The sequence below is a fragment of the Staurois parvus genome, unplaced genomic scaffold (assembly GCF_062004578.1).
Source record: "Staurois parvus isolate SC_StPar_1 unplaced genomic scaffold, SC_StPar_1.0 ptg000636l, whole genome shotgun sequence".
NCBI classification, from domain to species: Eukaryota; Metazoa; Chordata; class Amphibia; order Anura; family Ranidae; genus Staurois; species Staurois parvus.
Genome location: NW_028318432.1, coordinates 5,634,410 through 5,650,501, shown reverse-complemented (window position 1 = coordinate 5,650,501; position 16,092 = coordinate 5,634,410). Strand labels below are relative to the sequence as shown.

General features: G+C 41.1%; 1 protein-coding gene across 3 annotated transcripts in view; it reads left to right on the top strand.

Moving 5' to 3' along the window:
• Window positions 1-12,992, top strand: part of SPAG6 (sperm associated antigen 6) — a 162,361-nt gene extending 149,369 nt beyond the window's left edge. For all 3 annotated transcript variants that reach the window (XM_089693750.1, XM_089693751.1, XM_089693752.1), the window contains 2 exons: window positions 9,989-10,134; window positions 12,144-12,992. In XM_089693750.1, coding sequence (XP_089549876.1) covers window positions 9,989-10,134; window positions 12,144-12,213 — 216 coding nt within the window. In that variant the 3' untranslated portion in view covers window positions 12,214-12,992. The remainder of the gene's footprint in view (window positions 1-9,988; window positions 10,135-12,143) is intronic.
• Window positions 12,993-16,092: the final 3,100 nt, after the last annotated feature.

Below are 16,092 nucleotides of genomic sequence, written 5' to 3'. Positions count from 1 at the left end.
TACCTTACTTTTAGCGCTGCATGAGTTTTATTTTATTATTGATGAGAGGGTTTGAGGTTTTTACCTTTTCATGCTAGCTGCTCCTTTTTATATGTTTATCCAGCGCTCGTTTTATCTGATTGGATATGCTCAAAGCATGTTGCACTTTGCAAATGGGGCACAGACGTCTAGGACCTGTGAAGTGTCCCAGAAGGCTGCAGAGGAATGAGGGGGGCCAAACCTTCATATCAGTTTAATGCAGTGAATTGAGCCGAAAGTGGGAGCAGGTACCTGTCAAAACCTGCTCTCCCCTACCCCTCAAAAGGTACCAAATGTGGCAGCGGAGGGGGGGGAGGCAGACAAGTGGATCTTCCCCTTTTGAGTGGAGCTCTGTTTTAATTGAACAAGCTGAAGTTAGAAGGTGATTGGTTACTATGCACAACTGCACCAGTTTTAGTAAATCTCCCCCCAAGTGTACTCCAGCTTATGGGAATATATAGGAGACTAGGAGCAGAGGATATTTTCTGATGTTGCATATGTCAGATATTTGTGCCCAGCGTTATACAGCCCTGGCAAAAGTTTTGAGAATGACACAAATATTAATTTACCTGCAAGGAAACATGTTCAGTCATCGTTGCTTTGCACAAAAAGGGATTCACAGGCAAGGGTATTGCTGTTACTAAGATTGCACCTAAATCAGTCATTTATCGGATCATCAAGAACTTCTAAGAGAGTTTCAGTTGTTGTGCAGAAGGCTTCAGGGTGCCCAACAAAGTCCAGCAAGTGCCAGGACCGTCTCCTAATGTTGATTCGGCTGTGGGATAAGGGCACCACCAGTGCAGAGCTTGTTCAGGAATGGCAGCAGGCAGGTGTGAGTGCATCTGCGCGGACAGTAAGGCACAGACTTTTGGAGGATCGCCTGGCGTCAAGAAGGGCAGCAAAGAAGCCACTTTCTCCAGGAAAAAAATCAGGGACAGACTGATATTCTGCAAAAGGTACAGAGATTGGACTGCTGAGAACTGGAGTAAAGTAATTTTCTCTGATGAATCCCCCATCCGAAAAAACCTTATCCAGAGAAGAAAAGGTGAGCGCTACTATCAGTCTTGCGTCATGCCAACAGTAAAACATACTGAGACAATTCATGTGTGGGGTTGCTTCTCAGCCAAGGGAGTGGGCTCAATCACATTTTTGCCTCAAAACACAGCCATGAATAAAGAATGGTACAAAAACATCCTCCAAGAGCAACTTCTCCCAGCCATCCAAGAACAGTTTGGTGACGAACAATGCCTTTTCCAGCATGATGGAGCACCTTGCCATAAGGCAAAAGTAATAATTAAGTGGCTTGAGGAACAAAACATCAAAATTTTGGGTCCATGGCCAGGAAACTCCCCAGACCGTAATCCCATTTAGAACTTGTTGCAATTCTCAAGAGGTGTATGAACAAAAAAACCCCCACAAATTCTGACACACTCCAAGCATTGATTAAGCAAGAATGGGCGGCCATCAGTCAGGATGTGGCCAAGAAGTTGATTGACAGCATGCCAGGACAAATAGCAGAGGTCTTGAAAAAGAAGGGTCAACACTGCAAATACTGACTGTTTGCATAAATGTAATGTAATTGTCAATAAAACCCTTTGACACTTATGAAATGCTTGTAATTATACTTCAGTATACCCTAGTAACATCTGACAAAAAGATCTAAAAACACTGAAGCAGCAGACTTTGTGAAAATTATTATTTGTGTCTTTTTCAAAACTTCTGGCCAGGGCTGTACTGGCATCGTTATATTCATAGTTTCCTAAATTCTAAATTGGGACAGAAACGGAATTAAAGTCTTTGTGCAGATTCCTAACGATTGTAATTTGAAAGTACCATTTTTGGATTTGTTGAGATTACGGAACAGGGGCAGGTTAAAATACATTATAAAAAGCCTACGGCATTCAATAGTATATTGGTTGCCACTAGCTTCCATCCTAAGTTCTTGAAATATTGCATATCTATATGCCAGTACTTGCAAACTTACAGGAACTGTTCTGAGTTTGAAGACTTAATAAAAGCTTTGGGATTACAGAGGATCTTAAAACAGAGGGGATATAAAAGGAAAATTCTGGCCAAAGCCTATAATAGATTGTAGGAAAATTTGAGAGAAAATGTGTTGTTTGAATAATCAAAGAATCTAAATAATGACATTTTGAGGTTGAATCGAGAATCATGTGCCACTTCTCTAGGATATCCTGGTCTTATTAACAATAAAGGTAGGTAGTATAAAGGCCTTAGGAGACGTAGTAAATGTGAATATTGTCCCTTTATGTTGGAAGGTACACTTTGGAAGTGGTGGAAGTGTCACTTTGATGACAGGGATTTGGGAGCACCAGATATTAGCTGCTTGTTCTACTCAGAGAACTATTTACGCACTCATCATTAGATCAACTTTTGTCAAAGTAGCCTGCTGGCAAATTTTCAGGCAAACATTGGCTAAATTCAGTCAGATGCAGCCACTGTTTGGGTATTTTAACAAGCATTGGTGGCGGCTGTCAGAATACAAAAGCCCAGCAGGGGGAATTGTCCTTTCACACTGGTTAGCAGATGGAGGAGTGTGTCAGATTTCTTTTGTTTAGACCAAAGGCTAAATGAAAGAAATCCAGCAGTATATGTCCAGCTATACTTTTGCATTTATATTGACTGGTATTTGGGAAGAAAAGCAAACACATGCTCAACTAAACAAGTCCTTAGAGAGTAGATCATCCCCACCAGGCTGGCCACTTTGGAACTTGTAGTTCCTCAGTAGTTTAGGTCTACACTGGACTGTACAGATGCAATGGCTATAAAACTAAGCATAGTTGCTTTCAAGGAACTGAAGTAAAAGCTTGTGAAGTTGGCTGCATTGCTTACCTCAGAATAAAATGCTGCCTAAGGCAGAGTCTTGTTTTCTTAGCTTAGCTTTCCAAATCCAGCAGGTATTTACCATTTCACAGTGACTGATGAGACATTCCCACAGCACAATGTGCTTGTAGGTGGCCGTGCTCAAGAGGAATACTGACTTGTCACATTCTTTACATTGTTACTAAATTTGGATGTGAAAGTCATTTTACAACATGCCACAACACAGCATATTGAGAAATGAATTATTAGCATTGCACCGTGCTTAAATTCTGATGAAAATTGCAATCCATTCTGGTCCAAAACCCAGATATTGTATATGTGCCAGAATTACTGTATATTTATTGTCCATAATTGTGTAACCCTAACTGTATCTGATAACTGCTGTAGAACGTCTTCCTTTGATGCTGTTGTATTGTCCTTCTGCCGTGTGGACAGGGTTAAACTGTATATTCATTGGTGCAGAAATGCAGCAGCCATCTTTAAGGAGACCATTTTGCGGTGCTCATCTGTGGATGGCCTCCAGGGCAGGGGACAACCATCTTCGCTAGATCTGTTTGAGCCTGGAGGATGGTGATTGGCTGATGCAACAGAGCAAAGAGAAGGAGGTCTGCAGGCTTCTAAGTGGAAAGGAGAGGACAGTCTTGCAAGCAAGCAGGTGTGTGTGGAAAAAAACTGCTGGCTGAATGGATCCCTGCCATTGCTGACCATAATCAAATGAGAATTTAGAGAAGCAAATAGATTGAGAACCTCCTCCCTTGGAGGGGGTGAGGTGTAATTTGGACACCTGGTGAGATCAGAGTGTACTGGAGAGCACTTCTGCTCCTCTTGAGAAAAGAAATGAGGGACTGTCTCAGCAGGATTGAGAGACATCACAGCAATTCTTATCCCTGTCTGAGCACTTGAACTGAACCAGATAACGTGTCCCGAGACCCAGGGAAGCGTGCCCTGGGTCTGGTGGGAGACTAGCATTGCACAAGTTAATCTGTTGACTGCTAGGAACTGTTGTGCTTTTTTTAAGGGCCCCAACTTTGCTGGTCCTGATATCAGAATAACATTATTGCTTTACTGATTGTTTGCATAAGTAAACATAGTAATCCTTCTTTTAGGCTATTTTTGGCCTAATAAATTCTTTGAAATACCTTAAAGTGTGTCAATAAGTGCTGGGTCAGCAAGATGTGTCATATTCAGGTGTGCAGAAAAATTGCAAAACAATTCCACGGGGGTAGATGTACAGTTGCTACAGGCATCTTCCCCTACACAGTGCAATCTTCCCAGTGTTTGAATGATTCTCCCATTTGACTTATTGCTTGCTTGATTTTATTTTAGTATTCAAAGTGAAGACTGTTTCACCTAATTACACAAAACTAAGTGAACGTCCACATTTTATAGTAAATATTTATTATGCTAGGTAAGTAAATCAACTCCAGCATCTTGGTTCTTCGTTTCTCTGACTAGATTGGTACAGATTTTTATGATAAAAGAAAGAAGCAGTAAACCACAGTACTATAGCACTCTTAAGCCAGAAGCAAAGCGATTATGGCACCTTTCATGTACATATGCAGCATACCTACAGGTGAAACTCGAAAAATTAGAATATCGTGCAAAAGTTCATTTATTTCAGTAATGCAACTTAAAAGCTGAAACTAATATATGAGATAGACTCATTACATGCAAAGCAAGATAGTTCAAGCCGTGATTTGTCATCATTGTGATGATTATGGCTTACAGCTCATGAAAACCCCAAATCCACAATCTCAGAAAATTAGAATATTACATGCAATCAATAAAACAAGGATTGTACATAGAACAATATCGGACCTCTGAAAAGTATAAGCATGCATATGTACTCAGTACTTGGTTTGGGCCCCTTTTGCAGCAATTACTGTCTCAATGCGGCTTGGCATGGAAGCTATCAGCCTGTGGCACTGCTGAGGTGTTATGTAAGACCAGGATGCTTCAATAGCGGCCTTCAGCTCTTCTGCATTGTTCGGTCTCATGTCTCTCATCTTTCTCTTGGCAATGCCCCATAGATTCTCCATGGGGTTCAGGTCAGGCGAGTTTGCTGGCCAATCAAGCACAGTAATCCCACGGTCATTGAACCAGGTTTTGGTGCTTTTGGCAGTGTGGGCAGGTGCCAAGTCCTGCTGGAAAATGAAGTCAGCATCCCCATAAAGCTAGTCTGCGGAAGGAAGCATGAAGTGCTCCAAAATCTCCTGGTAGACAGCTGTGTTGGCCCCGGACTTAATGAAGCACAGTGGACCAACACCAGCAGATGACATGGCTCCTCAAATCAACACAGACTGTGGAAACTTCACACTGGACTTCAAGCATCTTGCAGTGTGTGCCTCTCCATTCTTCCTCCATACTCTGGGTCCTTGGTTTCCAAATGAGATGCAAAAGTTTCTCTCATCAGAAAAGAGGACTTTGGACCACTGAGCAACAGACCAGGTCTGTTTTTCTTTAGCCCAGGTAAGACGTTTCTGACGTTTGTTGTTCAGGAGCAGCTTGACAAGAGGAATACAACATTTGAAGCCCATGTCCAGGATCCGTCTGTGTGTGGTGGCTCTTGATGCACTGACTCCAGCCTCAGTCCACTCCTTGTGAAAGTCCCCAACACTTTTGAATGGCCTTTTCCTGACAATCGTCTCCAGGCTGCGGTCAACCCTGCTGCTTGTGCACCTTTTTCTTCCACACTTTTCCCTTCCACATAACTTTCTATTAATGTGCTTTGATACAGCACTTTGGGAACATCCAACTTCTTTTGCAATTACCTTTTGAGGCTTTCCCTCCTTATGGAGGGTGTCAATGATGGTTTTCTGCACAACTGTCAGGTCAGCAGTCTTTCCCATGATTCTGATTCCTACTGATCCAGACTGAGAGACCATTTAAAGGCTCAGGAACCTTTTGCAGGTGTTATGGCTTAATTAGCTGATTAGCGTGGGACACTTTGAGCCGAGAATATTGCACCTTTTCACAATATTCTAATTTTCTGAGATTGTGGATTTGGGGTTTTCATGAGCTGTAAGCCGTAATCATCACAATTATGACAAATCACGGCTTGAACTATCTTGCTTTGCATGTAATGAGTCTATCTCATATATTAGTTTCACCTTTTAAGTTGCATTATTGAAATAAATGAACTTTTGCACGATATTCTAATTTTCACCTGTATGTGCATCAAATCCTGAGTGATACTCACGGTTAGGATCATATGCATTCAGGGAGTTTCACCTGTATATACAGTTGTGGCCAAAATTATTCAACCCCCACTGAAATTGAGTGTTTTGGCCAGTTTGACATTGCTTTTGATCATTCAGTCATCTTGCTTACATTTACATTAAAGAGGCACTTGTAGGTCAGACAAATATAACATAACAGTTATAATGAAATAACCACAAATGTCTTTTCTGTGCTCACAGCATTATCAGTTTTATTCAACCCCCAAGTGACATTCAATCTTAGTACTTAGTACAGCATCCTTTTACAGTTATAACAGCTTTTAAACGTGAAGCATAGCTTGACACAAGTGTCTTGCAGCGATCTACGGGTATCTTCGCCCATTCTTCATGGGCAAAGGCCTCCAGTTCAGTCACATTCTTAGGCTTGCGCACTGCAACTGCTTTCTTTAAGTCCCACCAGAGGTTCTCAATCGGATTTAAGTCTGGTGACTGCGATGGCCACTCCAAAATGTTCCAGCCTTTCCTCTGCAACCATGCTCTAGTGGACTTGGAGGTATGCTTGGGATCATTGTCCTGTTGAAAGGTCCAACGTCTCCCAAGCCTCAGGTGTGTGACGGACTGCATCACGTTTCCATCCAATATCTCCTGGTACTGAAGAGAATTCATGGTACCTTGCACACGCTGAAGCTTCCCTGTACCTGCAGAAGCAAAACAGCCCCAAAGCATGATTGACCCTCCACCATGCTTCACAGTAGGCAAGGTGTTCTTTTCATCATAGGCCTTGTTCTTCCTCCTCCAAACATAGCGTTGATCCATGGGCCCAAACAGTTCTAATTTTGTTTCATCAGTCCACAGAACACTATCCCACAACTTTTGTGGTTTGTCCACATGGCTTTTGGCATACTGCAGTCGACTCTTCTTATTCTTTGGAGACAGCAAGGGGGTACGCCTGGGAGTTCTGGCACGGAGGCCTTCATTACGCAGTGTGCGTCTTATTGTCTGGGCTGAAACTTCTGTACCCACATCTGACAAATCTTTTCTCAGTTCCTCAGCAGTCACACGGGGACTTCTCTCCACTCTACGCTTCAGGTAGCGCACAGCAGTCGAAGTCAGCATCTTCTTTCTGCCACGACCAGGTAGCGTTTCAACAGTGCCCTTTGCCTTGAATTTGCGAATGATGCTTCCTAAGGTGTCTCTTGGTATGTTTAACATCTTTGCAATCTTCTTATAGCCATTGCCCTTCCTGTGAAGAGAAATCACCTCTTCTCTTGTCTTCCTGGACCATTCTCTTGCCTTCACCATGTTTGTAACCACACCAGTAAATGTCTAGAAGGAGCTGAGTATCACAGTCATTTTAAAGCTGCCTAATTGGTGCTTATTATGCTTGATTGCTGCTCGGTGACATCCACAGGTGTTTTCAATACCTGATGGAAAGCACCTGTATGAACCTCTGTTCTTCAGAGTGGTAGTCTTTAAGGGGTTGAATAATTGTGGCAATGAAGAAACCACATAAGAACCATTTACTACTGTATTACATAAACAATTGATGTCATTTTAGTTGCATTTGGGTAGTTACAACGTCCTTGTAGGATTTGATTCTGAATACAATTCCAAATGTACACTATAGTCCCTAAACCCCTTTACAGCATTGGGGGTTGAATAATTTTGGCCACAACTGTATGTATATTTATATGTACACACATATCATTTGAATTATAGATTAAAAACAAAAGACATTAAATATAGGGCTCTAAAAGGGATTAAAGCGGAACTGCAATATACTGTATATTCTGCAGTCTGTCACTAGCATTAGTCCCCTGTAACATTTAATTTTTTTCTATACCGTGTTTGTGTATATATATATATATATATATATATATATATATATATATATATATAAATCTTGTCCCAACCCCTGTAATTGGTACTTTAAGAAAGAAGGCATTAAAGTGGTTCTAATAGCAGAAGGTTTTTTACCAAATGCACTTGCTGAATTAAATAAAATACCTTCTGCATGCAGCTTCCCCTCCAGCCCCTCTTATACTTACCTGAGCCCCATCTCGGTCCAGCGATGTGCATGAGAGTAGCGACTTTCTCGGTTCTCCCCATCCTCACTTGTTCAGAGACATCAGTGGGAACCATTGCCCCTGCTGCTGTCAGTCACAGCCAGCGAGGGAGGGCGGGGCTAAGCCGCACTGTTTGTGTGCCAGTGGACACAAACAGCCTTTTCCGAGTGACCAAGCATGCACAAGTGCTCCCATAGCAAGCAGCTTGCTATGGGGGCATTCATCAGGGGGGAGGAGCCAGAAGTGCTGGTGGGGGACCTGCGAAAAGTAGGTTGTGGGCTGCTCTGAGCAAGTAAGTATGCCATGTTACCATGATAGTTATTTTAATTTTAAAAAATTGAGTATTGACAGTCACTATAAAGGATAGGTTCACCTTTTTAAAAAAATAATAAACGCAAATCTTTTGCAGGTAAAAAAGTGTGCTTTTTTTTTTTTTTTACTTGGAGCCTAGAAATCATTGCACCCGCAGTCAGCAGATCGCCGGTACCATGCAGGACTCCTGCAGACTTGTCAGTGTATCACTCTGCTTGTACCTTGTGCAGGCAGGCAGGCAGGCAGATGCACACTGACAGGAAGAGACAATAAACCAGCACAGTGCCATGGTAGTTCATTGAGAACTACAAGCCAACAGCCGCATAGGCTGTCAGGACTTGTAGTTTCCCATTCACAAAACTCTGTGAATGAATGATGCGGCTAGATCCCTCACTAGCTGTCACTAAGTGTAGAGGATTGAGGAGATGCTACAGGAGTGGGAACATGTTACATGTTCCACCCTAAAAATGGGTGGAATATGTAACATGTTCTCAAAGGTGAACTTAGCCTTTCAATAAAAAAAAAACAGAATTCATATGCAGAGTAATATTATTACAGCTATCAACCCCGTACAGTTAGAATATAATATTTTTTGCTGTAGTGGTCCAATAGTCCTTCAATTAAAAGGATTCAAATAGATGTTGGCATTTAACTCATTCTCAACACACTGAACTCAATGTTTATCTACAGAGATGAATTGCAACAAAAAGATAAAACTCTTGTTTGCACAGGTATTTAATTCCCCACCTATTTAACACCAGATTAGCTAGGTTCAAGGGGTGGGAAATGAGCCTTTTTATTCACAATTGGCCTTTAACCTATAAAACAAGGGCAATGTCTACTGTCCTGTTTGTTCACCATGGTAGCATATGGACAGGTATACAAAAAGGTGTGTTGGGCATAATAGTACCTTAGCTCCTAAAGGGCTCACAGGATCCTTGCTTTATTTTAACACCTTTGTTTTGCAATTGCTGTTACCTGTATCTTCTGTTTTAGCCTACACTTTCTCATATTTTCAATTTGTATCCAGGTAACATGTTGCCTTCCTATTTTGTATTCGATTGAATCGTGTTTTCTTCTCCGCTTTCTGTTTTATGTCCTCATCCTGTTTCCTCTTTCATTTTATTTCAGCTTTTGTTGAACAGACTCTTTATGTCTTTGCTCTACTCCTTCCTTCTTTCATCTGCTTGGTCTTCGCTCTGTCCCCCTCCTAACAATGTGGCCTCTACAACAAGACAGGCTACTTAGGTGAGGTCTTCACAACCATTTTGATCTGATAACACCGCCTGTTCCTTATGAGTGCTGTTTTCCCCCAATGCTGGCTTAGCTCATTATTTTCTTGCATTTTCATGTCTCTGAACTAGAAAATGTGCAAGCCTCAGGGTCTCCTTTTCTTTCCATTGTCAGGATATCATTTAAGAAAAAATGTTTCAAGATATTTGTAAATGTGTTGACATTTTTAAGCTGTAATCCACTGTGGTATGCAGTCATGCTTTGAAATCAGAGATGGCCTCACGCCTGTATGTATTGTTCCAAGCAATCTTACGGTTTTTTGCTATTCATTTCCAGGTTCTTCCACATGACAGCAAAGCACGGCGGCTCTTTGTAACAAGTGGTGGACTTAAAAAGATTCAAGAGATCTCAGCAGACCCTGGCTCACCTCTCCAAGAGTACATCAACACTATCAATAATTGTTACCCTGAGGAGATTGTCAGGTACAGATAATGTTCAGACTACTGAAATGCTTTTCCTCACTTCCTTTTCCTAGGAATTGAACAACACACTCAATAGTAACACAAACCTTGAATGATTCTACTGTCAGAACATACGTATAATGCATCTAAGTAGCAATTTTTTACTTAATCAAAGAAAAACTTCACTGCCAGCTATTTGGATTTAAAATGAATGCTTAAGATAGCAATTTCAGAAAAAACCAACCACCTTTTTTTGAGCAAACCACTTAGCGACTTTCGTATGAAAAGCCTGGTAACAAGAAAATTTCTTGTAGCCCATAGCAAACAGAAACCTTGTTTAAACCCATAATAAAGGAAGGGCCGAGCAGCTGAATCCAAGCCTTACATCACCAAGTGCAATGCAAAGAGCTGAATTCAGTGGTGTAAAGCATGCCATCACTGGACTCTAGAGCAGTGGAGACGTGTTCTCTGGAGTGACGAATCACGCTTCTCTGTCGGGTAATCCGATGGACATGTCTGAGTTTGGCGGTTTCCCGGAGAACGGTACTTGCCTGACTGCATTGTGCCAAGTGTAAAGTTTGGTGAAGGGAGGATTATGCTGTGGGGTTGTTTTTCAGGAGTTGGGCTTGGCCTCCTAGATCCAGTGAAGGGAACTCTTAAGGCGTCAGCATACCAAGACATTTTGGACAATTTCATGCTCCCAACTTTGTGGGGACAGTTTGGGGATGGCCCCTTCCTGTTCCAATATGACTGCGCACCAGTGCACAAAGCAAGGTCGATAAAGACATGGATGAGTGAGTTTGGGGTGGAGGAACTTGACTGCCCTGCACAGAGTCCTGACCTCAACCTGATAGAATATCTTTGGGATGAATTAGATCAGAGACTGCGAGCCAGGCCTTCTTGTCTGACATCAGTGACTGACCTCACAAATGCGCTTCTGGAAGAATGGTCAAACATTTCCATAGACTAGGAGTGTCTTGTGGACAGCCTTCCTAGAAGAGTTGAAACTGTTATTGCTGCAAAGGGCGGGCTAACTCAATATTGAATCGTACGGACTAAGACTGGGGGGCCATTAAAGTCCATGTGCATGTAAAGGTAGGCGTCCCAATACTTTTGGCAATATAGTGTATATCCAATTGCCTGTGGTTTTTACAAACTTTGGACAGCAGTAACCACCTCCCTAAGACTGACATCTTGCAGCACAGTCCATTCATTTTGGTGTTTATAACAATAACTTGTACTGGCAGCCTGAAATGTTTTTAAAGTTTTGAACAGAAGCTAGTAGTAGCTTTCCATTGAACTTCTAATGTTGAAGATGTTCTGCCACTCATTGAAGTCTCAACATCTTCAACATTAGTAAACAAATCTAGTCGAATGTGACCAACTACTGCTAACTATACCATGACCTGGCTAAATAAGAACCTTTTACAGACATATTGAATATTAAGGTATCATAAGATGCTATAGCATACCTTTATTTTGTCATTTTGTCATATTTTGTCAGAACATTCAGAGTCTCTGAATATTCTTTGTTAATACTGACTTTCTGACTAGGGTTAGGTATGGTCTGTCCCACTCCCCACATGACAGAGCCCATGATTGGTAACTGGCTGCACTAAGTCTTGGGTGAAAGAGGTTTGTGTATTCTTCCAGTATCAAAAGTTTGGGTGTTCGGATTGACACTAATAGTAGTTTGCAGGGAAGAAAAATTAACGGTGTGGCACCTTATGATATCATTTATTCAGAACTGTCCTTACTTTATATTTGAGATAAAAGCACAACTTTTCTTTAGGCTACATTCACATCTGCAAATGGGCCCAACAGCATTTACATCCCCAGCAGGGGTTCCCAGCAGTTAGCAGAGGCAGTCCCATCGATTAGCAAAGGGAGGCTGCCAACTCCTGCAGCTTATTGAGGCCACTGGTTGTTAGACACATTCGCAAGTGTGAATGTAGCCTTAATATTACAGTTGTTTTTGTTTCTCCAATTCTTGTTTTAATTGTCCAATCACTCTAATGTTTATTTTCCAGGTACTATTCCCCTGGATATTCTCAGGCACTTCTGGAGAGAGTCGACCATTACCAACCTGTTCTTTCCTGAATTTTTCCAGTATATTTTTATATATTTTATTTTATTATAGACACTGAAATATATACCTTATAGAGCTATATTAAACATTTTATACAGACTCTTTGCTGTCTGTAAAAAAAACAAAACACTACAATTGTTTAAAGCGGTATTAAACCCAAAACCAAAAATATATTATATTGCAGCTTACCAATCATTAGATGTGGCGGCTGCATCAATTTTCTTTTCTCTGGCTTTTCCCCCTCTGTTTTTACCTGGTAATCTGACCAGTAATACACCTCCGATATTAGTGAGACACCACTTTAGAGGAATGAGTACAGGACACAGCAGAGAGCAGTATTGTCAGTCTGTGTGTGGGGGGGAGTGTTAGATGTATTAGAAGATTTTAATACAATAATAAATTGAAGCTAAACTCCAGCTAACACTTTATGAGCGGTTACAGCAAACAGATGTTTTCCTTTTGGGATAAAGGTTGAACACAAAAAACATTAAAAGTGGCCATTTTAATCACCCCTGTCAGTGTTGAATGGTTTCATCCATGTAAACTGATACATTCTGCTGGAGAGCTTGGGTTTCTGAAAAACAGCAGGCTTACTAGCTGAATCATTACATGAAAATAGAAGAAAGAAAGCCTAAAAAAGAAAACTAATGCAGCCAGCACATCTAAGAATTGGTAAGCTGCAATATAATAAATGTTTGCTTTTGGGTATAATATCTTCAAGCAATGTGTTGCTTGTTTTTCTCTTTACAAGACAGACTATTGTCAAAAATAAAAAAACTAGTCAAGTGTTGCTGTGACAGTTTTTCTTTATTCAACACTGAGTAATTTTTTTCTTAATCTTAATAAAATTTCTTCAATTGAAATTAAAAGTGGTTTTAAACCCCAATATACCTTAAAACGTGACTAGCCTAAGTTGTACCTGTTTATCTGCGGCCCTCTCTTTTCTACAGCTGCAGAAAGTGCAGAATTTATACAGCTTATCTGAGCATTCAGAAAACAGGGGGCAGGGAGCTTACATTACACTCTGCAGAGCTCAATGAGGGGAGCTCTGAGAGCTGTATGGAAGGAAGAGACACACCCCCATTACACAGAAACAGAGCTGAGGCAGTCGATCATAGGCTGTGTGCTGTAGCTCCCTTCCCTGTCACCTTTTTTTCTTGGTGTCAGGACAGCGTGTGTGAAGTGACTCATGCAAATAATAGAGGAACAATGCAGCAGACAGAAGTGACACTTAGTACTCTGGATTGAGACAAACACACACTGTAGAGGGATATATTCTGTTCATATTTTATGTCAGAGGTTTACAATCACTTTAACTGTTTTATATGAGACAATTGCATTGACAGCAAGGTTCTGGATCCACACACCACTACCAAAGAATAAAGTTAACTTTTTTGTTCAGCACAAGCACAGACAATCCACGCACAATCCTCCTTCTAACATGTTTTGTCCCCCAAATAAAGAAGGGCTCCTTAAAAAAAAAAAAGACTACCTGAAGATGTTGCCCATTCAGAACTGCCCAGGGTATGGGCTATGAAAGTTTCTGCAAACATGTAGATACCTGTACCCTTTATATTTTGGAGCAACTTTCTTTTTTTAGATGACTAGAATCTCCCAAGTCATAACTGTGGAACCATTCAATAAATTTAGACATGCAACTAATTTCTCTTGGCATTAAAAGCAGGGTGAGCACAGGCAACAAATTATTCTGTTTTATATCATTTGGATATCAGCGGTTTTCTCACTAATGCTGGCTATACACTATAAGATTTCTTTCGTTCAGCTCCTGTTATGAGAGATCTATTGATTCCCCTATCCATGCAAAACAGCTAGCACCCACACCTGTCAGAATACGCAGACAGTGGTTGCAAGTGATTGGATGCAGCCACTGCTCTGCCAACAATTTTCTGCCCTAATGGGACCCCTAGGGATCAAATTATGGTCTGTTCATCAGGAAGTGGTCAAACTTTGCTCTGTGGCCATCTTTAGCTTTAGAAATTGTCAATAATTCAGAGAGTTTAACAGCTCTGGTAGAGGCAACTTTTAAGAAGATTCATTAACACCAGAGATCTTCTTGAAAGCCTCTTTGTTTCAGATTTCCATTACCAAATTTCACTAAAATAACAGTGATGAATGGGAATTTTAGTTTGCTTTACCTCTTTTTATACTCTCATGTCTTTGATATTCTGAGCTCAGCAGTTTTGTAGCTGTGGAGCAAAAAGTCTCAACATACACTTCTGGTCAGCAGGGCACAAACCTTTAGTCTGTGGAGCAAAAAGTCTCAACATACACTTCTGGTCAGCAGGGCACAGGAAACAAACCTTTAGTTCGCCAATGACTGAAAAGCAATGATTGAAAAAAAAGGAAATTATAGGATGTTTCTCAGAATTTCCCATTCACGTGACATACATTACAGATACCAACCATTACAACAAAGCTCTGTGTTTGTCTAGCTGGGTCTTTATAGAGCTCTGTTATACCAGCAGCATTGAGACTCTTCTGCTCTTCAAGTAATTATACCTTTCAGTGTTTGCAATTATAAGGGAGCTGCACCTGCCATTAATTCATACCATTTAGCTTTATTTTGTCCCAAAGATTACTTTAACCATTTTTTTTAATCCTGACAATTACCTTAACCATAATTGTGAGCTAATGCAATTAGACTGCACTAAGCAGAGAATTTACAGCATAAATACCTATGAATAAAGGAGACAGTAAAAAAAAAAGTGGACCTGTCAGAGCAGAGCCAGGGCAGCTGTTCTGTTTACTTGTTTTTCACCAGCCTGGGTTCAGAGAGAGTCGTCTTTATTCTTGCATATCTATGTAGTGTCAAGTCTGTGCATATCAACTGTCTGACACTTGACTCATTGAAGCTGATTAACTAAAGAAGTTGAGAATATTCCCACAATAAATTATGTGATGATTCTCTTCAATTATGTAATCATGTGAAAAGAAAATCCATGTTTGCTTACTTTATCTGCTCATGATTAGATAGTTGAAGGGAATATTCACACAATTTATTGTGTGAACATATTCATCACCTTAATAAAATAGCCTCATTGTGTGTCTTTTAGTGTCCAGAGACCATATGATAAACGCGGTCTAGGCATCAGGTCATGTGTGAAAGCTAGGAAGCATCAGTATTATTATTTTACAGGATTTATATAGCGCCAACAGTTTGTGCAGCGCTTTACAAAATGAAGGTAAGCATTACAGTTACAATACAATTTGGTACAAGAGGAAACAGAGGGACCTGCTTGTTAGAGCTTATAATCTAAGAGGAAGGGTTGAGTGATACAAAAAGGTAATGAGCTGTGGGGGATGAGCTGATGGAGGAAATAAAAGGCAGTTTACTAGTTAGAAGCTGGATAGGCTTCTTTAAATAGAGAGGTTTTCAGGAATCGTCTAAAGGTGGATAGATTAGGAGATAGCCAGAGAGATTGGGGTAGGGAGTTCCATAGGATGGGAGAAGCTCCGGAGAAGTCCTGGAGGCCAGCATGGGGGGAGGTGACTTGGGAACTAGAGAGTAGAAGATCTTGGAAGGAGCAAAGAGAGTGGTTTGGTTGATATTTTAAGCCCAGGTTGGTGATGTAGCTGGGGCAGAGTTGAGGGTGGCTTTGTAAGTTGTTAGTATTTTGAATTTTATTCGTTGGGCGAGTGGAAGCCGGTGGAGGAATTGGCAGAGAAGGGAAGCAGACACTGAACGGTTGATAAGCTGTATGAGCCTGGCTGCTGCATTCATGATGGACTGGAGAGGGATAGCCTACGTAAAGTTAAGCCAATGAGGAGGGAGTTGCAGTAGTCGAGAGATAACCAGGGAGTGAATTGGGAGCTTTGTGGTACCATTGGTTAAAAAAGGGCGTATTCTGGAGATGTTGCAGAGGTTGAGG